At 36.5% G+C, this 26273-nt stretch overlaps 3 protein-coding genes across 10 annotated transcripts in view; 1 reads left to right on the top strand and 2 right to left on the bottom strand.

Annotated features, from left to right (window-relative positions):
- Positions 1–10: 10 nt before the first annotated feature.
- Positions 11–6799, bottom strand: LOC132199813 (ornithine decarboxylase-like). 3 transcript variants are annotated; one of them, XM_059624841.1, is made up of 10 exons: positions 6404–6799; positions 2465–2601; positions 2146–2304; positions 1881–1977; positions 1737–1813; positions 1500–1672; positions 1085–1379; positions 725–973; positions 455–669; positions 11–393 (listed from the first exon to the last, which is right to left on the bottom strand). In XM_059624841.1, exons 3-10 carry the CDS (start codon positions 2224–2226, stop codon positions 189–191), a joined length of 1392 nt encoding a protein of 463 aa, XP_059480824.1. In that variant the 5' UTR covers positions 2227–2304; positions 2465–2601; positions 6404–6799; the 3' UTR covers positions 11–188. The 3 variants fall into 3 exon arrangements, with proteins under 3 accessions (XP_059480824.1, XP_059480833.1, XP_059480842.1); XM_059624850.1 differs by lacking the exon at positions 6404–6799 and adding an exon at positions 2870–3037; XM_059624859.1 differs by lacking the exons at positions 2465–2601; positions 6404–6799 and having other exon boundaries at positions 1881–2077; positions 2146–2268.
- A 278-nt stretch (positions 6800–7077) lies between these two features.
- LOC132196191 (dynein light chain roadblock-type 2-like) lies at positions 7078–22986 on the top strand. Of its 3 annotated transcripts, XM_059618674.1 has the most exons (10): positions 7078–7195; positions 7257–7396; positions 7462–7546; positions 7610–7700; positions 7762–7975; positions 8041–8109; positions 8165–10261; positions 10478–10700; positions 22143–22221; positions 22276–22413. In XM_059618674.1, exons 4-9 carry the CDS (start codon positions 7633–7635, stop codon positions 22154–22156), a joined length of 2685 nt encoding a protein of 894 aa, XP_059474657.1. In that variant the 5' UTR covers positions 7078–7195; positions 7257–7396; positions 7462–7546; positions 7610–7632; the 3' UTR covers positions 22157–22221; positions 22276–22413. The 3 variants fall into 3 exon arrangements, with proteins under 3 accessions (XP_059474657.1, XP_059474664.1, XP_059474673.1); XM_059618681.1 differs by lacking the exons at positions 7078–7195; positions 7257–7396; positions 7462–7546; ... (2 more) ...; positions 8041–8109; positions 8165–10261 and adding an exon at positions 22497–22986 and having other exon boundaries at positions 10498–10700; positions 22276–22443; XM_059618690.1 differs by lacking the exons at positions 7078–7195; positions 7257–7396; positions 7462–7546; ... (3 more) ...; positions 8165–10261; positions 10478–10700 and adding exons at positions 21514–21635; positions 22497–22966 and having other exon boundaries at positions 22276–22443.
- Positions 22987–25281: 2295 nt separating this feature from the next.
- The window catches only part of LOC132201642 (protein eva-1), a 48017-nt gene continuing 47025 nt past the window's right edge, over positions 25282–26273 (bottom strand). For all 4 annotated transcript variants that reach the window (XM_059627977.1, XM_059627986.1, XM_059627996.1 and 1 more), the window contains one exon: positions 25282–26050. In XM_059627977.1, coding sequence (XP_059483960.1) covers positions 25704–26050 — 347 coding nt within the window. In that variant the 3' untranslated portion in view covers positions 25282–25703. The remainder of the gene's footprint in view (positions 26051–26273) is intronic.

Raw genomic sequence — 26273 nt, forward strand, 5'->3', positions numbered from 1 at the left:
TCACACAAAAATAAACATTTTTTGCTTTCATCAAATACCATCAATAATTTATTGTTAGTTGCAAAACAGATTACATGATATTTCTCTGGACCACGAGTGAACCAAACGTATCGAGGAGTAAAATAGGCAAAGAATGATTTGATAATACATCTTGTAAGCAAGTACAAAACCAAAAGATTCCCTAACAATCAGTTTACCGGCTCCACAAAGTCATCCATGTAGCTGTCGGATGAGAAGCTGAGTGGGAAGCTTGCGAGCGACGAAGAGTTGGACTGCTGATCTGATAGGAAACGATTTGGCTCACTCAAGTTGAGTCCTGCCAGCAGGTCGTTAGACAAATTGCTGGTGCCAAATTCATCCTTGTTCAGGTTGCACATGTCCCTCAGCATGAGGCTATAAAAATCATAGGGAAAATTAAATTACAGGCCGTTGAGCGTACCAAAAAATAACATACATAGTGCTTTCGTTGGCAACTGCATGGACTTTTGGCACAGGCATTCCGTTGAAGGTGCTGGCAACAGGTAGGGTGTAAGCACCCATGTTCTGGAACACAAACCACTCGCCGATCTCCATTTCGGGCAGCATCAGGGGACCAGTCACTTGGTCCAGTCCATCGCACGTAGGACCCCAGATGGTGCCGAGGGCTTGCTTCTTCATGTTAACAGTGTCCTGATGAAAAAAAAAATGTTAACCTGAAGCCAAATTTGAAAAGAATCGATTTTACTTTGAGTGGAATTGGAGTGACGACAGCATGATCGTAGAGCAGGCAGTTGAAGCTTCCGTAGACTCCGTCGTTGATGTAGTACATGTAGGAGTAGGTGCCCCCCTCATTCTTGACCTGACGCTTGGAATGGATAAGAGTGGCCAGGGTGTAGGCAGAGGCCACGTAGAAACGGCCTGGCTCGGCAATGACGCGGACGCCACACTCGTCAGGGAAGTACTCGTCCAGGGCCGAGTTGACAACATCAGCAATCTTTGCAAAATAAAATATTTTGAATTGAATTATTTGTTATTCGACTCACTGATACATAAAATAAATGGAGACAAAATATAGAAAACAATGGTCAGTAAAAAATTCAATTACCTTGTCGATGGAGGAGCCTTTGTTGCCGGGAAATCCACCACCGATGTCAAGCAAAGAGAAGTCAAAGCCGATGCGTTTGGCATCTTCAAAGAGATCCTTGGCTGCTCTGATGGCTCGATTGAAGACTGGTGCGTCAGAGCAGCCAGAGCCCACGTGGAAGCTGACGCCAATTACGTCAAGGCCAAGAGCGTAGGCAGCCTCAAGCAGGGAAGGAGCTTCGTCAACCTCGACCCCGAATTTCATGCCCAGAGGGCACTGAGCAGCAGTCGCGTCGCAGCGGATGCGAATTACCAATCTGAAAATGTCCAACATTTATAATTTTAAATTTGATTCAATTTTTAATATTTAACCAAATTTAAGATATAAAAATCCATTTCTTTTGTATTGCCACTAAATTTTTTTTACGATGTCTTACTTGGCTGAGGGGTAGAGAGACTTGATTTTGTGCAGCTCGGTCTCGTTGTCAAAGGTCATGGTGGTGACGCCGGTGTTGGCGGCGTAACGCACGTGGGACGCCTGCTTGACAGGGTTGGCGAAAATGATCTTGCCAGGGTCCGCCCCAAGTTGCAGCACCTTGGCGATTTCGGCCTGAAAGCAGTGAGGTTGACATCACTCTCTCAAAATCCAATTTGTTTTGCAAGTGGACACGCACCTTGGAGGCACAGTCAAAACTGGTTCCGAGCGAGTTCAAGACTTCCAGCACCATCATGCTGTCATTACACTTGACGGCTGAAACCAAAATTAGCCCAATTACATTAAAATTGCCGTTTCCCCATCGGGTGAATAATAATTGTACCGTAATGAGGCTCCACTTTGGGAAGTTTGAGCTTCCACTCCTTGTGTTTGCGCACAATGTCTCCGATGTCCAGAACGTAGAATGCCTCTTCTTGCATCTGCCAATGGTCAATAAAATCGACAAGTCAGTAACCGAAATTGTGACAGAGAGATTCAGATTCAGCCGCAGCAATCAATATGGAAGCAACTAGCAACCGCCTTTTCGTTCGAACAGAATTTCATCTTTTAAAACGTGTCTACGCCTCGGCCATTATTTTTGCACTCACCTCAGAGTGGGCAATCTGTTCGATCACCTGCCACACGGAGCGGTCTGGCTCCAGAAGGTTGATGTTTTCTTCGAATTTCATGGTTGTAGAGTTGGTAGTTGATATGAACAGACAACAAGATGTATAAACTATATGTGAAGATAAGCGTTTTTGGGGCTCCTGAAACCCACAAAGAATAAATTATTAGTTTAAATATGTTTTAAATATTTTCTTTTCTTTTTTAATTCATTTGGATAGACTATGATCCTGCCAAGCTCAATTTGGTGCTTATTGGCTGGAAAAATTTAAATTTAATATGAAAATTATAGACTTCACTTACTTAAAATTAGAGTGTAAGCACAACTAGTCTCAGCCTTCTAGGGTGGCCCAGGGAGGATCTCCGTTGAGGACAAGGCGCCAGTTGTTGTTGTGGATGCTAACAACAGGCGGTGCTGGAAGCCTGGATGATGTTGTCAACTGCAACATTTTACATTCAGATTTTAGCAAAGTTTTTGTTTTAAAGATTTAGTTAACAATATATTTATGTTATTTGAAAAATGATTCTTCTGTTTGCAAAATGATCAAAGCTTCCAATTCCTATTTCGTCGACCAAAGTCCAAACATTTCAAAAATTCCAATATGCATTACTCAAGAAAAGCATTCTAAGCAAACCGACCGATTGTAAAATTATCACAAGACTGACTTTCGTAACTTCTATTTAGGCCTCCTCGGTAAAAATACTCACAATAATTTGGTTAAGGGCTTAAGTTAAAGCCAATGTCACCACATTCTCGCGTGAATTTGTTGTAAAACCTAAGTTTGGTCACGTCGCCGCGACACAAGCAAAGGTTTGCACTTAGGATGGGCGTCTGAGCGCGGACGAAGAGCTGCTTCGGGCAGGAGCGGGCAAAGCACTGACATTCGGCGGCGGCCAAGCTCGCCTCCACGACACCGAGTGCGCCTTGAGCTGCTCCAAAATTCGCCGTGGAAGGGACCACCGCACGCACCGGCTGGCCTCTACGTGGAAAAATCCGGTTTCGGCCAGACCTTCCTGCTAACGCTACCCCCCAACATCGATTAATCACTCATTGACTGAATTTTTCCTTGGAATTGTGACGCCGGTCACGTCGGAGGAAAGTCCACGATTGATAATTATGATTTAATTTTGATTGGCCTTTTGTCGATTGAAAGGCACTGTTACTGGTACGCACTGGTTTCGAGTGAAAAAACCTGCGGCTTCGTACACTGGACGTCACGCGAGTCGAATTTCAAAATATTATTCTTTTCGAGCTGTCATTGTTATTGAGTGTAGATCCTGTTTTTGTGCATTGTGGTTGTTGCATAACTCGTCAAAAATTCAACGAAAAGAAACTTACTCCAAATAATTAATATTATTACTGAAATTATTGGCCCTCAAAAATTAAATCATGATAGAAATAATAGAGAATAAAATAAAAAACATTCAACAAAAATAAAAAAATAAATTGAAATATTATTTAAATTTAGATTTACACGATTAATCAATACTCTTTTTAAGAGGTTTTTTACGTGGTTTTACTGAAACTGTTTGAGAAAAACTTGGCTTTAAAGAATGGAATACAAAATATAAACCAAAATTTTTGACTTGTAATTGAGAAATTAATTTTTAAAGTGGCTCAAAAATTAATATTTTATAGTCACAAAAAATCAAAAATTCAATTAAAACCCGGAAAATTAGGGTAAACAGAGCAACACAGCTGCAGTTCTCATCACGTGATGCTTTTTTTAATTAGTACTTGGCAACAACTGCACAAATGAGGGCGTAAGATAAGAGAATTGGGTCAAGATTAGGGTGTCAGTCTGAAGTGTCGCTTTTCACGCTTACTAATGAGCTAATAAAAACGAGCCGCCAGTATTAAATCAGAGCTCAAAAAATTAATTAATTTTTTTTTAATGTTTTTCCCTCAAATTTCTGATATTCCACGAGTGACTTTCCTGCGAAAGAAACGTAAAAAAAGAAAACAATAAATTGCTAAAGAGGTTTCCTCCTTGCGTTGACGTTCAGGGGAAACCTTATGGTCAGTAAACGTGTGCAAATGTGGCTTCCAATAACATTTTTCCTTTCTAAAAAACCGCCAAGTTTGTTTTGCGTTTTGCGCAGGATGTTATGATGGCAATTGAATAAAATATTGCGATGTTTGAATTAGCACGTGGAAGAGGACATCACGTATCAATCTAGAAACTGCGCAGTTGCCATTGCAAGTACGCTCCAATATTCAGAAATATTGTACAATCCAATTTAAACTGCTTTAACAAGTTTTTTTTTTTAATTTTCATTTTTTTTTAAATTCATTTTTAAAAATTTAACAGGCCTCAAAATAAGAGCAGTTTTGTGATTGTCTGGCCGTCGGCCAAGGTTCATAATTCAGACAATTATTTTCCCGCAAGTCAACACGCGCCATTCATCTTTATTTGAGAGCAATGAGAGATACAAAGGCCGACGCTTTCCAGTGAACTTCTTGTCTGCTTATCTCTGCAGCTCCAAAGCAGACTTTCAATTAGTATAATGAATGCCATAGCGAGTGCGTTTTTGTGACGCGAAGAAAAATATCATTGATCGAGTCATTCACAGGAGGCACGTGGACCCAAGACAAAAGTGTTAATTCGGTCGCAAGGCCGCGATAATTCGGTTGCTTTTCACCTCCAGCCCGAAGGTGATAAGGAAGTCGGCCCGGCATTTTTCAAATCATGAATGAATTCGCCAGGTTGGCGTGTCAAGGGTTCTACTAGCAACATTAAACTCGCAATAATAAAAAAAATCGGCGGCAAAAGACAAAGATAAAAACCACGTCCAATGCCGTCGCTGCGGTGCAAATGGGTGAAGTTTCCGCTGCTTTTGAAGACAATAATTTAAACAGTGGCATTGGCAGATGTCACTCGACCTGACCTTTAACTTGATTGAGTAATCCTTCGCCATGATTTGTTTTAATTAAAAAATTTTGAAGAAGAAAAACAAGAGCTGGTGATTTTGATACCTGTTTTTAAATTTACTCTTAAAATTTAACTTCAAAAATGCTGAAATCTTTGAAGCTGCATTAAATTGAAAATTATTCAGTCCTTGAATATTTTCATTTTCAGAAAAATTCGTGTTTCCAAGCAGAACTTTCTATCTCCTCTTAAATTATCCAAAGTATATCAATTTTATTTATTTTATATAATTTCCTAATTGCAATATAAATAATTGTCAGAAAAAAAAACAGAAAAACTTGATCCTACTGGACTTTCTTACAATTCATATTTATTTTTGAGAAGGTTTCAGATCAACAAAAAAAATATTTTTTCAAATATTTGATAATCAGTGGAATGATCACTAAAAAGTTTGGTTCTTTTTAAGTTTAAATAAAAAAAATGAGAATTTTCATATTTTAATTAATCGGTGAAGGAAGAAAATGAGGTCAATAGCCTGCGAATTAAGGTCAGAGCTCATGCGGCGGAAACCAACATTGGCATTGGCGGTGATTAAAAAGGGCAATTGACTTTGATTATCTGAGGGAGGCAGACGGATGGACAAACTTTGGTTGACAGGACGGCGCGCAAAAAAACGACAACAAATCAGTCCATGGCCAAATTTGTTCTTCGGACAAAAAAAAACAAGTTGGTACAAACAGGAGACCAACTTTCCAAGTGTGTGATTTGCCTGGAAACTGGTTTTAACTGGTTATAACAGACACTGCGAGGAGCTCGAAAAATTAGTCGCGATCGTTTCAATTTGGTTTTCTTTTCTTAAAAATATACAATCTCAAATTTAAAATGACTTGATTTTATGCTCTTAAAAAAATCTCCGAAACATATTTTACGAAGTTCTATGAAAATAATTTTATATGAATTTCTTTTATATTCATCTCTTTTTTAGAAGATAAATATTTTGTTTAATTAGGTGACACATTAATTATTACATAATTTAAAAAAAGTTCCATGGTACATGCGGTCATCAGTGTTAATCTTATCATCCCCAAGCAAATTCAAATTTTGCACACGTCATATCCGATTAATTTCAAGGACATTTCTATCAGAAAGTCCATTGTTGAAGCAAGAAATTAATTAACCTTATGGAAAAGAAATTTTCTGAAAATTCAAATATAGATTAAAAGATGTTATCAGAGAAAAGTGTGCAGGAATGCAGAAACCGTGATCATTTCGCAAACCGAGATAACCCGTTATGAGGGAATTTGTTTGCAAAGTTGGCAGAAAACAATGTTGGCAGAGGCCCCAGCGAGGGGGTTAATTTTTGTGTCCTCACCTGGGCCTTAGACTGCCACCCTTTCGGCTGGCTTGCTGTGGTCGGCGTAATGGTGATTGATTAGTGAACTGGAGTCTCAAAAAGAGGGATCGACGCGAAAATCGGAGGACAGTGGAGTCTGTTTAGGACACCATACAGCTCCCGACGGTTGAGTGGCAACAGAAGTGCTGCTCTCCGGACACACACGAGAGCGAAGTCCCCGCTGAGGCTGCGAGGAAAAGCACGCGCCGAGCAAATATTTGCCGCGGTCTGGACAAAGGCGACTCGCTGTGGTGGGCCTAGACCCCGACAAACGCGAATGTGTTCAGCAGAAGTGTCGTCATGCGACGACGAAAAGAAACTCGGAAAGAACAAGCACGGCCTGCCGAGCGAGGGCGTCGAACAAGGAGTGCTGCTTCAAGGATCTTTTATTATATGGATATCGCATGAGATAGGAGTAATGGCGGTCGCAGAGATAACTAACTGAACAAAGTTAGAAAGAATTTTTAATTATTTGGATTTTGTTGATTTTGTGTTAAAATGGAGATTAAATAAATTGAAATAAGTATTTTAATAATATTTTGGCACAAAGATTCCATCGTGTCCTCATTTTTGAAGAGGATTTTGGTTGACATTATCATTGTCGTATCTGTAATGTTGGCATTAAAATTTGTCGCCTCGGTCCGTCTCCAGCCAATCCAGAAGCAGATCCTTGTTGTAAACAAACAGGCATGGAGAACATGAAGAGGTTGTGAGAAAGCCCTAAATATATTTCTTACTGCCTTATATTCAGCGTTATATTTAGAAAAATTGGTGAGGATATAACTTTATATCAATTTGGAAGAAATGAATAATTATGTGTATCTGTTAAAAGGTTGAATCTGGCAAGAAAAATGTGAATTGGGCTTTGAGGGCAGGCTGTCTGTGCGTGATAATATGAACATCTTTCCGCTTTGGACACGCCTGAGTAATCATTTTGGTCTCCAGCAGGATCCAAATTTATTTTATGATAAGGTAATGAATCATTTAAAAATAGTTTACTATCTTCTCTACATTTTAGTTGTTTCATTTTCCTACAGTATCTTTGAGAGGAGCTCCAAAATGGATCCCTCATCAAATTAAAGACGGTGTGATTGGCAGTCTCGTAACGCGTCTAATTTATATGTAAGTTTGATCCATAAATTGTCTTACTCAGAAGTTTCATACTAATTTAAATTTATTTTAAAGGAAGGCGACCCACATAATACAAAATGGTTGTTGAATGTTTCTTATGTTTGGAGAAATACAGTTCGGAGCTAAAAACCTGTTCATTCCACAAGTAAATATGTCCAAAAATTAATTAAATTATAAAGTTTTTGATTTCAATTTTCTTTTTTTAGTCTGCCGAAAAGTGAACCGTCCAGAGCAAAATGGGTTCAGTTCATTCGACAGGCCCGAGAAGATGAAGGGTGGGAGCCAAAAACGCGAAGAATAATTTTGTGCTCCAAGCACTTTGTTTCTGAAGATTATGAGCAAAATGGAGTGGCATATCACAAAATTTTGAAGAAGTTGGCTGTGCCTAGCATTTTTGACAAGGAGAACCAAACTGCAAAAGTAATTATAATAATTATATTATATTTATTTGTTGGTAATATACCTAAAACTAATTTAATTTTTAGAAACGAAAGCGCAGCCCAAGAAAAACTCCTAAAAAGCCGCCCTTGGCAATCAACAATGAGGTGAACCAGGTAATACTTAATATTAAACATTGTTAATTAAATCTAATTTTACTAAAACCCCCAGCTTGCCTCGCCATCAAAGAAGAAAGGGCGCTCTCTGTTTAACGCACACAATCAAAAAGAAAACCTGCCTGAATTGGAGTCCTCTATTGACTGCGACTTCAATTATTTGCCACCTGATGCTGAAATCAGCTCTGAAGATGCTCCACTGACAGAGGAGAGGGAGGAATCCTCAACAATATCCAATGATGCAGATGAACCTGGAACTAAACATGCACCATCATCAAGTCCATGTATCACAGCTGATGTTATCCAGTCAAGCAAGAAAAAGGGGCTTCTTAAATTGATGGAGTCCATGAAAGAGGAAATCAAGACTTTTGACCAGCAGCACCCTCTGCAAAAAAATGACAGCATCCGCTACTCTCGACTTCAAAACAATGTCTTCAAACTACAAAGCCAAATTTTGCAGTGGGGAATTGAGGCCATCAAAGAGGAACTGATCGAATCAATGGTCAGGAATGCTGAGACCAGTGAATTTGTCCAGGCTGAATATATTTTGTTGAAAGCCAATCAAAAAGTTCTAAATGCGTCACTTTCTCGTCGAGACAAAAAAATTCAGGACTTGGAATCTCGGGCACAGACGCTAGTTGAAACCATCGAGGCTGTACGACAGAAGTTAAGAAGCTCTGAGTCTGGATATATCAAGCTCAAAGAAGAAACCAGAGCTCTCCACCTAGAGCACGCAGCACAGAAGAAGAAAGAAGAGAATCTCAGTTCAGAATTAAAGTCAAATAAGGAACGTAGTAAAAAGGATCAAGGAGAAAACGAGAAACTGCGTTTGAAGCTCGAAGAGCTGGCTAAACTGCAGCCAGATTATTCACTGGTAGATGAGATGAACCGACGTTATGCAGCCAGAATTCAAGAGCTAGAGAAGGAGGTCAGGGAGGCAAAAAAAATACAGAAAAGGGACAGAAGTATTATTCAAAGGCAATCTGTAGCAATTAAGAAACAGCGTCAAGTTATTCGAACCCTTCGAAAATCAAATGTGCTGAGAGGAAGAAAGTTGGAGTCTGCAGCTCAGGCAATTAAAGATTTGCAAAAAAAGAAACTGTTGTCAGATGAGTTTTCTGCAAAACTGATGGAGCTGCCTGCTAGCACCCAAAGTCTCCTGAACAGGGTTGCTAAAAGTCCAGAGGGACAAAAGGGAACCTCGAAGCAGAAATACGATGAGGACATAAGGAGCTTTGCAATCACCTTGTACTTTTATTCTCCTGCTGCCTACGAGTATGTGCGCAAATCATTTGGACAGTGCTTACCACACCGAGCAACTATTATTGGATGGTTCTCCGAGATTGAAGCTGGGCCAGGATTTTGTGGTGAATCATGGAAAGCGATTGAAGCGAGAGTCTCCAAGGCAAAGGAGAAGGGAGAAAAAATTATCGCAGGGGTCTTGCTGGACGACATGGGACTGAAAGCGCAAGTCGAATACAACGGGAAAAAAGTTATGGGCTACGTAGACATGGGCAATGTTGGAAAAAAATCTAAAGACGACAAAGCCCAAGCAAAAAATGCTTTGAATTTTATGATTGTTGCTTACAATACTCGTCTCATCATGCCATGTGGATACTTTTTCATCGATTCACTTTCTGGCAAAGAACGTGCAGAGCTACTTAAGGAATGCATCGTCAAACTTGAAAACCTTGGCGTACAAATAGAGAGCGTCACTTTTGATGGGGCAGCCTCCAATATCACCATGGCCTCTGTTTTGGGAGCAAATTTAGACTCCTTTGAGAAATTGAATCCAACCTTCCCCAACCCTGCCGACCCTACCAGGAATGTTAATGTGCTACTTGATGCTGTGCATATGTTGAAACTTCTGCGAAACACTCTAGGGGATAAAAAACTGCTTTTTGACTCAAGTGGAGGTCGAATTGAGTGGCGATACATTAAGAGCCTCCATGAACTACAGGTGAGGGAAGGACTCCACTTTGCAAATAAGCTCAGAGCAGCACACATTGAATACTGGAAGAATAAGATGAAGGTCAAGTTTGCTGCCCAACTCTTCAGCTCATCCGTCGCTACTGCAATCGAGTACTGCAACAAGCAATTGCATCTAGAGGAATTTCAAGGATCTGAGGCAACTGTGAAGTTTATCAGAATGGTGAGAAAGAAATTTTTATTTCATTTTTTATTGGGACTCTACTTTTTTTTAAAAGCCATCTCAAATGAATTGAATTAACAAGTAACATAATTCTAATGTTATATTACGTGTAATATATAAATGGAAATATATATTATATTTAATATAAATTATCTTTGGCTGTGTTAGTGAAAAATATTTTATATTATATTCATTTGCTATTCTTATTTTGCGCAGATAAATGATACATTCGACTGGCTCAACTCCAGGAATAAATTCGGGAAAGGTTTCAAGGCGCCTTTAACTCAAAAAAACAAAGATGCATGGACAACACATTTTGAGGAAGCTGAAAAGTATTTTTCTACTCTGCAAATAATGGGTGAGAATGATGAATCTGAAGACTTGGATCCTGCAAATGAAAATTCATCCCAAAATCTTGACGAGCAAGGAAAAACAAAAGGTCTGAAAACTAATCCAAATGCCAAGAAGGCTAAAAAAAGCAATAGTCAATCTGATGAATCAAATATTTTAGATGAAATTTTTTGGCAAAATTTTGAAGAGCCAGAAAAAAACATTAGTCTGAAAAAAAAATCAAAAGACAAGAAGGACAAAAGTAACAAGCTTCTAATTGTTAGTGGACGTAAACGTGGAGCTTTAGGCATGATTGTATGCATGAGATCAGCCAAACAAATTTTTGAAAGATTAATTGATAAAAGTGGTGATCTGAATTATCTGCTCACTTTTAAGCTAAGTCAGGACCATTTAGAGCTATTTCATGCTAGCATTAGACGAAGAAACGGTTTTAATATTAACCCAACTTGTCGAGTCTACGAATCTAGTTATAAACGCTTAGTGGTACAAAATGAAATAACCGCTAGTGTCAATGAAAGATCCTTGTGCTGCTTTGACTTTTCCGACACCGATCGAACGAGTGACGTCACTCGGCGCGAAACCTCCTTGCTTCCACCGGTGTGAAGTTGGCCACTTTTTATAGCCACTCGAAAGAACTTGGCCACTTTTCACAGCCAAACACAAAAAGCAATGTTGCCAACCTAAATGTGATTTTGTAACCTTTTTCCGCTTTTATCAATGCGATTCCCCGGAGTCGCATTATTTCTAATTATTGCTACAAAGAGCTGATAGGGCAGCTAAAGGGCAAGTTAAAAATTATTTGTAAAGAAAATACATTACATAAGTAAATATGGTAAATATATTAACAAATTAGAACAATAAAATTAGTATTCAATTACACTGTTAGCAAAAAAGATGTTTGGCGCTTTAATCTTGCATTTGAAATAACATTTGCACGTCGACGATGAAAAGCTTTACATAAATGGATGAAATAAATGGTAAGAAAATGAAAGTTTTTGTATTTTAAAAAAAAAAATACAAAAGAAGGATTTACAATGGTTTCTAGTTTTCTAAAAGTGAATAAGTCCTAAGGGGGCTAAGGGGACATTTGGGGAAGGCCGCGCACCTTGCATGATGGATAGTGCGGTATAATACACTAAAGGCAGATTGATAATAGAGTGTGCAATTTTCTAAAAATTCAGGAACAGAGACGGTCAATTTAATTTGAACAGACAACTTCAAAAAATTATTATAGATGTATTTAAAAGTATGGACAAGTCCTGAAGTGAAATTGAGTTAGGGTTCATCAATGCCCTTTTGCACAAAGGTTACTATAAGGGTGTAATCCTTCTTTCCTGAAAGATTTAGCCCATTGTAATTTTTTTATTTTTTTAAAGATTTTCGGGGTATTTTAAAAGTGGCTGAGTCCTGGTGGGGATTTGGAGGGGAGTTCATCAATGCCCTTTTGCACAGGGGTTGCTAAGGGTGTAATCCTACATTCCTGAAAGATGTAGCCCAATCTACCGTTAAGTTAAATTTAAAAAAAATTAAAAGTAATTTTTTTATTGATTTTCGGGTTATTTTAAAAGTGGCTGAGTCCTGGTGGGGATTTGGAGGGGAGTTCATCAATGCCCTTTTGCACAGGGGTTGCTAAGGGTGTAATCCTACATTCCTGAAAGATGTAGCCCAATCTACCGTTAAGTTAAATTTAAAAAAAATTAAAAGTAATTTTTTTAAAGATTTTCGGGTTATTTTAAAAGTGGCTGAGTCCTGGTGGGGATTTGGAGGGGAGTTCATCAATGCCCTTTTGCACAGGGGTTGCTAAGGGTGTAATCCTACATTCCTGAAAGATGTAGCCCAATCTACCGTTAAGTTAAATTTAAAAAAAATTAAAAGTAATTTTTTTATTGATTTTCGGGTTATTTTAAAAGTGGCTGAGTCCTGGTGGGGATTTGGAGGGGAGTTCATCAATGCCCTTTTGCACAGGGGTTGCTAAGGGTGTAATCCTTCTTTCCTGAAAGATTTAGCCCAATCTACCGTCTAGTTAAATTTAAAAAAAATTAAAAGTAATTTATTTAAAGATTTTCGGGGTATTTTAAAAGTGGCTGAGTCCTGGTGGGGATTTGGAGGGGAGTTCATCAATGCCCTTTTGCACAGGGGTTGCTAAGGGTGTAATCCTTCATTCCTGAAAGATTTAGTCCAATCTTCCGTTTAGTTAAATTTAAAAAAAATTAAAAGTAATTTATTTAAAGATTTTCGGGGTATTTTAAAAGTGGCTGAGTCCTGGTGGGGATTTGGAGGGGAGTTCATCAATGCCCTTTTGCACAGGGGTTGCTAAGGGTGTAATCCTTCATTCCTGAAAGATTTAGCCCAATCTACCGTTTAGTTAAATTTAAAAAAAATTAAAAGTAATTTTTTTAAAGATTTTCGGGGTATTTTAAAAGTGGCTGAGTCCTGGTGGGGATTTGGAGGGGAGTTCATCAATGCCCTTTTGCACAGGGGTTGCTAAGGGTGTAATCCTACATTCCTGAAAGATGTAGCCCAATCTACCGTTAAGTTAAATTTAAAAAAAATTAAAAGTAATTTTTTTAAAGATTTTCGGGTTATTTTAAAAGTGGCTGAGTCCTGGTGGGGATTTGGAGGGGAGTTCATCAATGCCCTTTTGCACAGGGGTTGCTAAGGGTGTAATCCTACATTCCTGAAAGATGTAGCCCAATCTACCGTTAAGTTAAATTTAAAAAAAATTAAAAGTAATTTTTTTAAAGATTTTCGGGTTATTTTAAAAGTGGCTGAGTCCTGGTGGGGATTTGGAGGGGAGTTCATCAATGCCCTTTTGCACAGGGGTTGCTAAGGGTGTAATCCTTCTTTCCTGAAAGATTTAGCCCAATCTACCGTTTAGTTAAATTTAAAAAAAATTAAAAGTAATTTATTTAAAGATTTTCGGGGTATTTTAAAAGTGGCTGAGTCCTGGTGGGGATTTGGAGGGGAGTTCATCAATGCCCTTTTGCACAGGGGTTGCTAAGGGTGTAATCCTTCATTCCTGAAAGATTTAGCCCAATCTACCGTTAAGTTAAATTTAAAAAAAATTAAAAGTAATTTTTTTAAAGATTTTCGGGGTATTTTAAAAGTGGCTGAGTCCTGGTGGGGATTTGGAGGGGTGTTCATCAATGCCCTTTTGCACAGGGGTTGCTAAGGGTGTAATCCTACATTCCTGAAAGATGTAGCCCAATCTACCGTTAAGTTAAATTTTAAAAAAATTAAAAGTAATTTTTTTATTGATTTTCGGGTTATTTTAAAAGTGGCTGAGTCCTGGTGGGGATTTGGAGGGGAGTTCATCAATGCCCTTTTGCACAGGGGTTGCTAAGGGTGTAATCCTACATTCCTGAAAGATGTAGCCCAATCTACCGTTAAGTTAAATTTAAAAAAAATTAAAAGTAATTTTTTTAAAGATTTTCGGGTTATTTTAAAAGTGGCTGAGTCCTGGTGGGGATTTGGAGGGGAGTTCATCAATGCCCTTTTGCACAGGGGTTGCTAAGGGTGTAATCCTTCTTTCCTGAAAGATTTAGCCCAATCTACCGTTTACTTAAATTTAAAAAAAAAATTAAAAGTAATTTTTTTTCGGTGTGTTTTTAAAGTGGCTGAGTCCAGGTTGGGATTTGGTGGGGAGTTCATCAATTTTCCACTTAATTTTTCAATTCATGATCATCTGATCTTCACTTTTTTAAGTATAAAACCATAGTTATGTGACAATATTTCGGAATTTTGATTTGGAATTATTGTTTAAAACTGAATATTTCTTTCGTAATTAATCCTGTCCCTTTGAACACACAAAAACACAAACACATTAGTTTTATTAAATTTATTGGTTGTCAAAATTTTATTCTGCGTGTGAGATGTGTCGAGTGCGCGGTGCCGAGAAGAGAGAAAGAAGTGCATGTGCTTGAGAATTAAAAACTGCAAAGAAACCACTCTGAACGGGAAATAATTTAAATTAGTACTTTTACGGTGAAATTACGTTCCGGGACGCGAGATACTGAGACAAAACCAGTGTAAAATAGTTAGAAAAATACCTGTTGTGATAATAAAATATATTAATTGAGGGGGAAAATTTCCCAAAATAATACATTTTAAAACCATCCCAATGTGTCCGTATCCTTTTGTACAGCACAAAACGATGAGGAAAGTTTGGGGTGGTTTTAAAATGTATTAATTTTGGGAAATTTTTGCCCTCAATTTTTTGTCGTAAAACTTTTTCATTTCTCCTAAATGCATTTGTCCGAAAATTTATTTGTCCTAAAACCTGGATGCAAACTGCAACTTTTGGCGCTGCACGTGACTTATTGTCAGTGAACAAGCCCACACACTATTTTCGGTCTTTAATATAAGATTGCAATGTAGCCGGATTAAAAAAAAAATAGCGTTATAAGGAATCACCTTTTAATTTATTTCTCATATTCAGCAAAATTGTTTTGAAGTAGAAAATGAAAATTTTTGAATGTTGAAAAATCTAAAAAAAAAAAAAAATTAAGATCACATTCATTCACAGTTCATTGGTTTAGCCAACAATTGATTATTATTTATTTATTTATTTATTTATTTATTCTCCATTCATAGTACATACAACGCAAAAAAAGTACACTGTACAAAAAAAAGCGGAATCATGCATCGACATAAAAAAGTACAAGCATACAAAAAAATGCCGAAAATCAGGAGTCGGAAATTTATGTACAATGCTGGAAATACATTAGAAAGATAAAATAAAAATTATGAATAGAAACAATAATTTAAAATCCCAAGGATTTTAATTTTATTCAAGTTTATTGGTTCTAAATTTTTTTTTTTAATTTTATGAATCACATATTTATTGGCATTTTCTCCCTGTTAACAAACTATCCAATTTATCTCTCCTTTGCCTTTCTTTGCAGATCATAGATTGAATTTTTCCAGCAATAAACCCTTTTAAGATTTTCAAATTTATTATTATTATTTATTCTTCTCGGTCAATACAAAAAAATTTTAAATTGGAAAAAGAGAAGAAAGGGTTTACAACTAGCAGATGTCTGCTAAAACGCCCGACATCAAAAGAGACACGGCCGCCGCGGTAAACCCACAACAAGGACACTTATTTTTAGGACAAATGAAATGAAAAATTTAGGACAATTTATTTTAGGACCTTTGATTTTAGGACATATGACGAATTCAGTTTTAGGACAAATGGTTTTAGGACAAATAACGGCGACTCAATTTTTATTAACACATCCAGAATTTTGTAACTTTTATACACTGGTTTTGTCTCAGTATCTTGCGTCTCGGAACGTAATTCCACGTAAAAGGTGTTTAGTAAAAAGTAATAATTATAAGTGCATTTGCACTCGCCGCCAATTATTGTTACAGTTATAGGCCTTGAGGCTTGATTCATTGGTCCATTTACAAATGTGTACCCTTTTCAAAACAAGATTTTTCCTGCTTCATTATATTTGTTTGTTTCGCTCAAGTATTGTACAATCGCGCTCTTGCATTACATAACTATACGTTGCTTATTATATTATTTCTTATTGCTTTCGTTTTAAATAATAAATAAATTTCAAAATTGTCTATTTCTACCATTAAGACTTTTAAAATTTAAATGCAATAAGATAAATACCAATTCAATTATTATTATTATGTTTTATTTATTCTTCTGTAAAAAATTGTAAATTAGAAAAAAGAGAATAAAAGGTTCACAACCTGCAGATGTATGCTAAAACGCCCGATTTCGAAAAGGACTCGGCCGCCGCGTTAAACGTTAAACGCGTTAAACCTACACTTTTTTAGAAAATTGAAAAAAATTTATATCTGTATGCACAAACGGTTAAAATTTATTTAACCCCAAACAATTTGATTTTTTTTTATATTTTTCTTTAAAAAAAGGTCCCAATTTAAGCGACGCCATGTATTTGCAAATATTATTATTATTTTTTTTTCATTTTTCACCCTTTAAAACTCTATACCCTAACATTAATGTGATCAAAATAGCGTTTACAAATAGAGTTTTCAGTTTATAATTTTTTTAAAGTAATGTAAGACTGTCAGTAAATTTAATTAAAAATTTAGATTTCCCATTCAAACGCATGTTAAAAACGATCAAAAGTAGGCAACAAAAGCGCACGCGTCCTCTGTTGCTGTGTATATATTTTGCGTACTTTAGATCTCTCCAATGAAATTCAAATGGTATGGAGTTTAAATGGCAAAAATTAAACAAGGAAAATTAGGCAAAAAATTAATGGCCGTTCTGGGGTACCATTGGGCCCATTGGTAGTAGAAGTTGTACACCATTAATGGCAACTGGGGAAATTTCATCAAAATTGGGGTGTCTCATCTCAAAACCATTACTTGTTAATAAAACTCAATAGGCCAATTTTGAAGCAAAAGTGTTTCCGGATTTAATTGTTTTACTTGTCACAATATAAGGTATATTGGGACTTCAATTGGATTATATTTATTTCCAACCCCCAAAAACCCTGCCCTTCCTTTTTATTGTGTGTTCGACAATTCATCATTTTCATTCGATAAGTGTGTTCGCGCTCATTTGATATAAAGTGCGATGTGTGTGTTTGCCAGCGAGCAGTATATTGTGCGTGCAGGCACTTCTCACTTCTCTCGAAATATTTTACACATCAAATCTAATTCCGTTAAATTCATTTGATTTTTATTTGATCATTTTATTTGAAAAGCACTTAAATGATTTCACTTCAGCTAGACGCAGGATTATTTAATTCAAGTACGGTGGCGAAAGTGGAGATTGAGCCGTTGAATAAAATATTAAGATTTCATTTATTTTTCATATTCATTCCACCTGATAATCAAATAGTATACATAAATTTATGTTAGAAATAATGAAATAATAATAATATTGATTATTTTTATTGCAACTCTTTTATTGTTTGTAGCATGATAATACAAAAACCTAAATGAACTCTAAATCTCCATATTACAGGGTGGCCCCAAATTCAACGATAAATTTTAAATTTGCTAACAAATTGAACGCATGTAGATATTTGAGTTTTCTCAGCGGGAGAATAAAGTTCAGCTGTAGAAGTTTTGTTGGTGCTATGGGCATCCTTTGCTGCAACGCATTGTTACTGAAAAGTAGCCACAACCACGAACGGAAAATTTCTCTTGCGATTTCAATGTTAATTTAAAAACTTTTAAAGTTTTTGGCTTATTAAACGGGACTAAGAGTTTTTTAGCCTAAAATTGGGCGACAACCACGATTCTGTTGTTTAAATTTTATTCCGGTAAGTAAAAAATAGACTTTTTGTCACACATTTTATAAAAATAAAAGGTTAGGTCCAATTTGTCCTTACAAATTAATTCAGCTTGCCGAGTAAAGTACCAATTTTCGATGCACTACCTATTTCGGCCTGTAAAGCATTAATATAAATACTTTGAATTTTTTTTTAAATCAACTAAACGGTCGATTGGGCTAAATCTTTCAGGAAAGAAGGATTACACCCTTAGCAACCCCTGTGCAAAAGGGCATTGATGAACTCCCCTCCAAATCCCCACCAGGACTCAGCCACTTTTAAAATACCCCGAAAATCTTTAAAAAAATTACTTTTAATTTTTTTTTTAAATTTAAGTAAACGGTAGATTGGGCTAAATCTTTCAGGAAAGAAGGATTACACCCTTAGCAACCCCTGTGCAAAAGGGCATTGATGAACTCCCCTCCAAATCCCCACCAGGACTCAGCCACTTTTAAAATAACCCGAAAATGTTTAAAAAAATTACTTTTAATTTTTTTTAAATTTAACTAAACGGTAGATTGGGCTAAATCTTTCAGGAATGAAGGATTACACCCTTAGCAACCCCTGTGCAAAAGGGCATTGATGAACTCCCCTCCAAATCCCCACCAGGACTCAGCCACTTTTAAAATACCCCGAAAATCTTTAAAAAAATTACTTTTAATTTTTTTTAAATTTAACTAAACGGTAGATTGGGCTAAATCTTTCAGGAAAGAAGGATTACACCCTTAGCAACCCCTGTGCAAAAGGGCATTGATGAACTCCCCTCCAAATCCCCACCAGGACTCAGCCACTTTTAAAATACCCCGAAAATCTTTAAAAAAATTACTTTTAATTTTTTTTAAATTTAACTTAACGGTAGATTGGGCTACATCTTTCAGGAATGTAGGATTACACCCTTAGCAACCCCTGTGCAAAAGGGCATTGATGAACTCCCCTCCAAATCCCCACCAGGACTCAGCCACTTTTAAAATAACCCGAAAATCAATAAAAAAATTACTTTTAATTTTTTTTAAATTTAACTTAACGGTAGATTGGGCTACATCTTTCAGGAATGTAGGATTACACCCTTAGCAACCCCTGTGCAAAAGGGCATTGATGAACTCCCCTCCAAATCCCCACCAGGACTCAGCCACTTTTAAAATACCCCGAAAATCTTTAAAAAAATTACTTTTAATTTTTTTTAAATTTAACTAAACGGTAGATTGGGCTAAAACTTTCAGGAATGAAGGATTACACCCTTAGCAACCCCTGTGCAAAAGGGCATTGATGAACTCCCCTCCAAATCCCCACCAGGACTCAGCCACTTTTAAAATACCCCGAAAATCTTTAAATATATTACTTTTAATTTTTTTTAAATTTAACTAAACGGAAGATTGGGCTAAATCTTTCAGGAATGAAGGATTACACCCTTAGCAACCCCTGTGCAAAAGGGCATTGATGAACTCCCCTCCAAATCCCCACCAGGACTCAGCCACTTTTAAAATAACCCGAAAATCAATAAAAAAATTACTTTTAATTTTTTTTAAATTTAACTAGACGGTAGATTGGGCTAAATCTTTCAGGAAAGAAGGATTACACCCTTAGCAACCCCTGTGCAAAAGGGCATTGATGAACTCCCCTCCAAATCCCCACCAGGACTCAGCCACTTTTAAAATAACCCGAAAATCTTTAAAAAAATTACTTTTAATTTTTTTTAAATTTAACTTAACGGTAGATTGGGCTACATCTTTCAGGAATGTAGGATTACACCCTTAGCAACCCCTGTGCAAAAGGGCATTGATGAACTCCCCTCCAAATCCCCACCAGGACTCAGCCACTTTTAAAATAACCCGAAAATCAATAAAAAAATTACTTTTAATTTTTTTTAAATTTAACTTAACGGTAGATTGGGCTACATCTTTCAGGAATGTAGGATTACACCCTTAGCAACCCCTGTGCAAAAGGGCATTGATGAACTCCCCTCCAAATCCCCACCAGGACTCAGCCACTTTTAAAATACCCCGAAAATCTTTAAAAAAATTACTTTTAATTTTTTTTAAATTTAACTAAACGGTAGATTGGGCTAAATCTTTCAGGAATGAAGGATTACACCCTTAGCAACCCCTGTGCAAAAGGGCATTGATGAACTCCCCTCCAAATCCCCACCAGGACTCAGCCACTTTTAAAATACCCCGAAAATCTTTAAATAAATTACTTTTAATTTTTTTTAAATTTAACTAAACGGTAGATTGGGCTAAATCTTTCAGGAATGAAGGATTACACCCTTAGCAACCCCAGTGCAAAAGGGCATTGATGAACTCCCCTCCAACTCCCCACCAGGACTCAGCCACTTTTAAAATACCCCGAAAATCTTTAAATAAATTACTTTTAATTTTTTTTAAATTTAACTAAACGGTAGATTGGGCTAAATCTTTCAGGAATGAAGGATTACACCCTTAGCAACCCCTGTGCAAAAGGGCATTGATGAACTCCCCTCCAAATCCCCACCAGGACTCAGCCACTTTTAAAATACCCCAAAAATCTTTAAATAAATTACTTTTAATTTTTTTTAAATTTAACTAAACGGTAGATTGGGCTAAATCTTTCAGGAATGTAGGATTACACCCTTAGCAACCCCTGTGCAAAAGGGCATTGATGAACTCCCCTCCAAATCCCCACCAGGACTCAGCCACTTTTAAAATACCCCGAAAATCTTTAAAAAAATTACTTTTAATTTTTTTTAAATTTAACTAAACGGTAGATTGGGCTAAATCTTTCAGGAATGAAGGATTACACCTCTAGCAGCCCCTGTACTAAAGGGGCATTGATGAAATCCCCCTTCCCCAAATCTCCACCAGTACTCACCATCTGAAATAAATCATCGATCGGCGATATTTAACTTAGTTTAAATTTTAGTTTATTTATCTCGCGGCGTTATATGTTGTTTAATTTTTAATAAAAGTAATTTTTATTTTCCCCCCAGCATCTCTCTTGTAATGTGTTTAGTACCATTTCCATTTAATTGTTTACCCTCCATCTTAAAACCATCCAACGAAATTGCAGCTATTCTTCAAAAAACCCTGATAGGAATGTTAAAAAAATATTTCGTCGCCAGGGTTCAACTTTATTTGCATTTTTAAAAGATATATTAATAATATATATTTTTTAAAGGAACAAATTGCTATTTAACCTGCTTGTCTTTCCCACAATGGCTTATAACTTGGATGAATTTATTTCTTCTTGACTTTGTTTACAGAGCTTCAGGTGTATTTGTGTAGTGCAGGTATTCGTGAGACCGCGTCGAGTTAATTGCAATGACTGCCACAAAACCACAAAAATTAATAAAATTTCCATTATGTTGGCAACACTGATCAATATATATCTGCCCAGCACTCCCGAGTGGCCAACTTCTTTTGAGTGGCTAACTCGAGTGGCCAAGTTCTCAGAGCTTTGCTTCCTACATTTTCAAATTTGCATATGGTTAGCCAACAAAACAAAGTTCAAGAATATTATAAATTTCTGTCAATTAGTTTAAATTTTAACGAAATATATAAAATTTTTAAAATTTACATTAATTTTTTATCTATTTTTATGAATTTTGAATTATAATCTTATTTAAATTTTTCTCCTGTTTCCTTTCAAATAAAATTATGTTGGTGGCACTTTTGTCCTATGGTAACCAAAACAAAAAAGTGTTAAACAAGTTTCCGTTTCCATGCAGTTTTTCGTTTTTCACCTATTTAAATTAACTAAAAAGATTGGATCAACTTATTAAAATGGTAAGAAAATCATAAAAATGACAAACTGCATGAGTTATTCACTTATAGAGTACATATTTGTATTTTAAATTTGAAATGAATTTAAAAAGTTTCCTATCAGAGTTTAACCGGATGCATTAATATTACATTATTATATTATTAATTTATGGTTATTTATTACAACTTATAGTGCCCTTTTACAACATATTAAATTATAATTAAAGAAATGATTAATTTGATCGCAGCGGAGATGACAAAAAGTCTCTATGGACCCCCAAATGTAGTTTGTTAAAAATTGTGAATTTTATTTTTTATTAAAACATCGTTTTGATATTAATTTAATATTTTTTTGTTCCAAAGAATAAAATAATGTATGTAATGTACTGCAATATGTTGTGAAAAATTTAATTATTGACGAAGATGCCAAGTTAAAATTTTGTTGAGCAAGGAATTTTATTAATTTTATAATACGTTTTGTTAGTGGAATATAAATTAAGCATAATTGATCTATTTTTATTCCAATTTCAGGCCGCAGAAGTTGAAGAAACTTTGAAAAGGATCCAGTCCCACAAAGGTGTTTTTGGCACAATCGTCGTCAATTCTGAAGGTTAGAATTGTATTATTTATTTTCTATCTAACTTCTGCTTTTTCATTGCCGCAGGAATTCCAATCAAAAGCACGATGGACAACACTTCGACCGTGCAATACGCTGGGCTAGTCAGCCAGCTCGCAGATAAAGCTCGCAGTGTAGTTCGAGACTTGGACCCCACCAATGACCTCACATTCCTCAGGGTTAGGACCAAGAAGCATGAAATCATGCTGGCTCCTGGTAGTTTTTATGATGAAAAATCCTCTTTAATTTTTAATAAATCTAATTTTTAGATAAGGACTACATTTTAATCGTCATACAGAATCCCTCTGACTGAATTTGTTAAAAATGAGCCCTTCAAGCCAGTGGAAAATCTTCACTCTGAAACTTATGATTTATATTTGAACTACTTTAATAATAATGCACCTTGGATAAGTTATTAAGCTGCAATAATCGTATTGTTAAGTGCACATACATTTACTTTTCTGGTGATATTATTAAACTTGTCATTGTTAAAAAGCTTTTTAAAAATGAGCATAAAAATATTTTCTTTGCATTGATCATATCATGTAACAAATTTTAAGCAAAATAAGCTGGTTTGGATGCAAAAATTCTATTTTCTGTTGAAAGGAGCACAATAAACTTTATTATGTAGCACAAGAAAAGAAAGACCAGCGTTTGATGATTCCTTTTTGTGTAAAACCAAGTTATTGAATTTTTTTATTCCATTTGAAAAATTATGCACCCTAAATAAGAGTTTTTGACAATGTTTAATAGAGGCTAAATTTGAAGTTGATCAAATTTTATCAATAAAAATTAATTTACCTCTGAATTATTATATTAAAGAAAGCTTTCTAATTAATCATATAATAATATATTATATTGTTGAATAATTGATTAAATTGCTGTTTCTAGCATATCAAAAATAGAACAAGCGTTGTTAACTAGATTTCACGGCAGCTCTGTTTTCTAGCTCATATTAACAAAATGCAAATTTCCGCTTGCAATTCATATACCTCTCATTCCACAAAAGCTAATTACACAATGCAACACAGCCACTTGTGTTTGCACATTTGTAATAACAATAATGCGAACGACGACGAGACGACAGCAAGTTGCGATTGCACGACAGAGCAAAAGCTGCATATTTAATCTGCTTAGAAAGTTATAAAATATGCATATGAATCCGTCGAGTGGCTGCGGAGCAACGATTTAATTTCGCACAGCAATAAAAGTTGGACAAATTGAAATGAATGAGAGTGCCGGTTGTTGTTTAGTTTAATTCAGCGCCGCAGCCAGAAAACTCGGGGGCGCGCGATTATAAGCCAGCCAGAGATTAAAATGTGTCGGCGACGCTCTCAAATGTCAGCGGCAGGTTCTTTCCTAGCGGAACCGTCGCGGCGTAAAATTGGACGCGGGGTGGTTTTAGCATGATTTCACCCCCTGAGCGTCGTCTCGCATTTCCATGAAGATGAGATTTGATCCGACGCGTGTACGTGTGATGAATGAATTTCAGGTGTCATCGCGACGTCGTATCTCCACTCTTCTTCTTACTTTTGGGAAACTGAAAATTGTAAGCAAATCTATAAGATTTTTTTACCATTCTATAATGGTAATGGCATTATATTATGCCTTGCCTGGGGCTGGGAAGGGCAACCGACACCAGCAAGCTCTCCTGAAACTTAAGGCCGCGCAAGAGCCACGTTTTGCAAGGGAATAAATTGCTTTTTATAGCCTAATTTTAAATTATTAAGTTTATTATTGTACCTCGAGACTATTTTTACCCATGAGATTTATCATGCAAGGAAAAAAATTGAAAACAAACTAAAATAAAAAACGGGAAAGAGGGGAAAAACGCACTTTTTTAAATTCTCTTCCGGCTTTATTTTAAAAAGAAGTACTTCAAATCGTTTATATGAAAAATTAACTAGAAATACAATTTACTTTTTATTTAGATTTTTACACCCATTAAAATTTTAGAAGTCTTTTCCAGTTTGTTTTATTTAAATTTGTTATATACTTATTAATAAAGCACTGCCACTTCTTTCATTCTTAAAGATTTTATATAACTCTGCAATATTGAGCGTGAAATAAATAGAGAGTTGATTATTTTCTCCACTCTGACGCTTGCAAATAAAAAAGAAGCTCTCTAAAATCCGCTTACCTCTCGCACCGCAAAAAAGGGTCTTAACTGTTTAGCATTCTGAGGTCTCCCCTTCATGCAATACGCAACAGGCAAAGACTACTTGTCACCCTCACCTTGTATATTGGGTGGCGGCAAAAGCCGAGGTATTTACTCGCCTGCCAGCTTCAGGTAGATTTTATCGACAGGCGGTGGGCAATAAAGTGCGAATTTTATTTTGAATTGATTGGCAGAATTGCCAGAATCTTTGTACAGCCTCCTTATCTAGCTGGTCCAAAAGCTGTGAACCAAAATGTAAACCACAACTTATTTCTTTACCTCAGCCGCGCATAAACTTATTTTTTAACATCAGCTCAGTGTAAAATTACATCTTGACATCGACCGAGTGTACACTTTTTTTACATCAGCTGAGTGTAAACTTATTTCTTTACATCAGCCCAGAGTAAACTGATTTAAAATATTACAATTATTATTGTAATTATGTTATGCTTTATTATGGATATTTTTGATAATTCTCAGCATTTAAATTACTTTTGTAAATAACCATTTTATTTAAGAATCTCTCAATCAGGAATTTTGTTTGTTTTATTAATGGCCTGACAAAAATAATAACACATTTCACAAAACTTTTCATTGCCGTCAATAAAAAAAAAAATATAATTGCAAAATTATATGAATTGTTTGTAAAATTGTACTGAAAGATTTTGGAGGTTCAGGTTCAAATGAGTTTTTCACCGTTGCTTTCTATTTATTTTTTTTTTTCATGTTTGTAATTCAAAATAAATTTTTTACCATTTTGAACAAGAAAGAAGATTATTTTTACTGCTATGTATAAATCTTGAAATTATGATTTCTAGAATACAAATGTGCGTCGCAGATTCAGGGTTTGAGTGTGATGAGAGAGACGCATTAGGTTTTTTTTAATAATAAATACTTTTAATATAAACAGCAGCAGAGAGCTTTTAAACAGGGCAGGGGATTCGCAATGTGTATAAAATCTTTTCTCACGGGGTTTGTCAACAGCAAGAACTCGCTCGCTCGTCAAACACGCGGCGTTCGTGTCAAACAACAACAACGAGAGAGACATAATGTACATCAATTTAACACCGCGCGCCGCGCAACAGGGTGAATTTACTTTTTTTCAGTTGTTTTGTCCGCGCGCACTCATTCACTCACACGCACCGGAATAATCACGTCCGAGAGCACAATCGATCAGTCTGATATAAGCTTCTTTCAATTCGTGCTAATTAAATATAATTTATGATCACAGCCTGCACCACTGGAGAGTGCGACGAGTCCTTCAGATGCAATAGGTGGGGGGCGGTGGGATGATGGAGCACCCCCCACACAGCTCGCCTCACCCGTAGTAGTACTGACTGTTGCCCGGCCTGCTGAGCGAGCGCGGGTTGGTGTCGCTGTCGTGCCTCCGCACGCCGCCCCCGTACCGGACCACCTCGCTCTGCGCGGGGGCCGGCGGGGGCGGCGGGATGGCCGGGATGGTGGTCGCCGCCAGACTGATGTCGGCGTCGATTTCTGAAATCTCCTCGGCGAACTCGTTGGGCAGCGAGTCGTTCGGGTTGTACTTGGCGCCGCCGGTGGCCCTGCGCTTCTGCACCAGCAGCCGCGCGATCACCAGCAGCAGCAGAAGCACCACGCCGAGGCCGCAACTCACGATCAGGTACAGGTACAGCTTCTCCTCGTTTTCTGCAAGCGCCGCCAAACAAGAAACATTGCATTAATAAAATGCTTTGTATAATATGTGGCAAATATTTTGTGTCTTTTTTGGGTGAATTAATTTTTTTCTTTTACTTTTTCCTGACCTAAAAGAAAAAATACTCAATTTGATAAAGAATTCAAGAAGTTTTCTCTAAAAATTTGTCTTCTTATTGATATGTTTGTACTGAAAATATTTAATAAAAGAGGATTA

The sequence above is a fragment of the Neocloeon triangulifer genome, unplaced genomic scaffold (genome assembly GCF_031216515.1).
Source record: "Neocloeon triangulifer isolate White Clay Creek 2 clone unplaced genomic scaffold, ASM3121651v1 ptg000001l, whole genome shotgun sequence".
NCBI classification, from domain to species: domain Eukaryota; kingdom Metazoa; phylum Arthropoda; class Insecta; order Ephemeroptera; family Baetidae; genus Neocloeon; species Neocloeon triangulifer.

What these genes read in the sequence shown, in the direction of transcription:
- LOC132199813 (XM_059624841.1), bottom strand. Translation starts at nt 2,226, where the DNA reads ATGAAATTCGAAGAAAACATCAACCTTCTGGAGCCAGACCGCTCCGTG. An exon ending in AACAGATTGCCCACTCTGAG is followed by an intron (nt 1,978 to 2,145) that starts GTGAGTGCAAAA and finishes GACCATTGGCAG; the next exon opens with ATGCAAGAAGAGGCATTCTA. An exon ending in GTTTTGACTGTGCCTCCAAG is followed by an intron (nt 1,673 to 1,736) that starts GTGCGTGTCCAC and finishes CACTGCTTTCAG; the next exon opens with GCCGAAATCGCCAAGGTGCT.
- LOC132196191 (XM_059618674.1), top strand. Translation starts at nt 7,633, where the DNA reads ATGGTTGTTGAATGTTTCTTATGTTTGGAGAAATACAGTTCGGAGCTA. An exon ending in AGGAGAACCAAACTGCAAAA is followed by an intron (nt 7,976 to 8,040) that starts GTAATTATAATA and finishes TTTAATTTTTAG; the next exon opens with AAACGAAAGCGCAGCCCAAG. An exon ending in CTGTGAAGTTTATCAGAATG is followed by an intron (nt 10,262 to 10,477) that starts GTGAGAAAGAAA and finishes TATTTTGCGCAG; the next exon opens with ATAAATGATACATTCGACTG.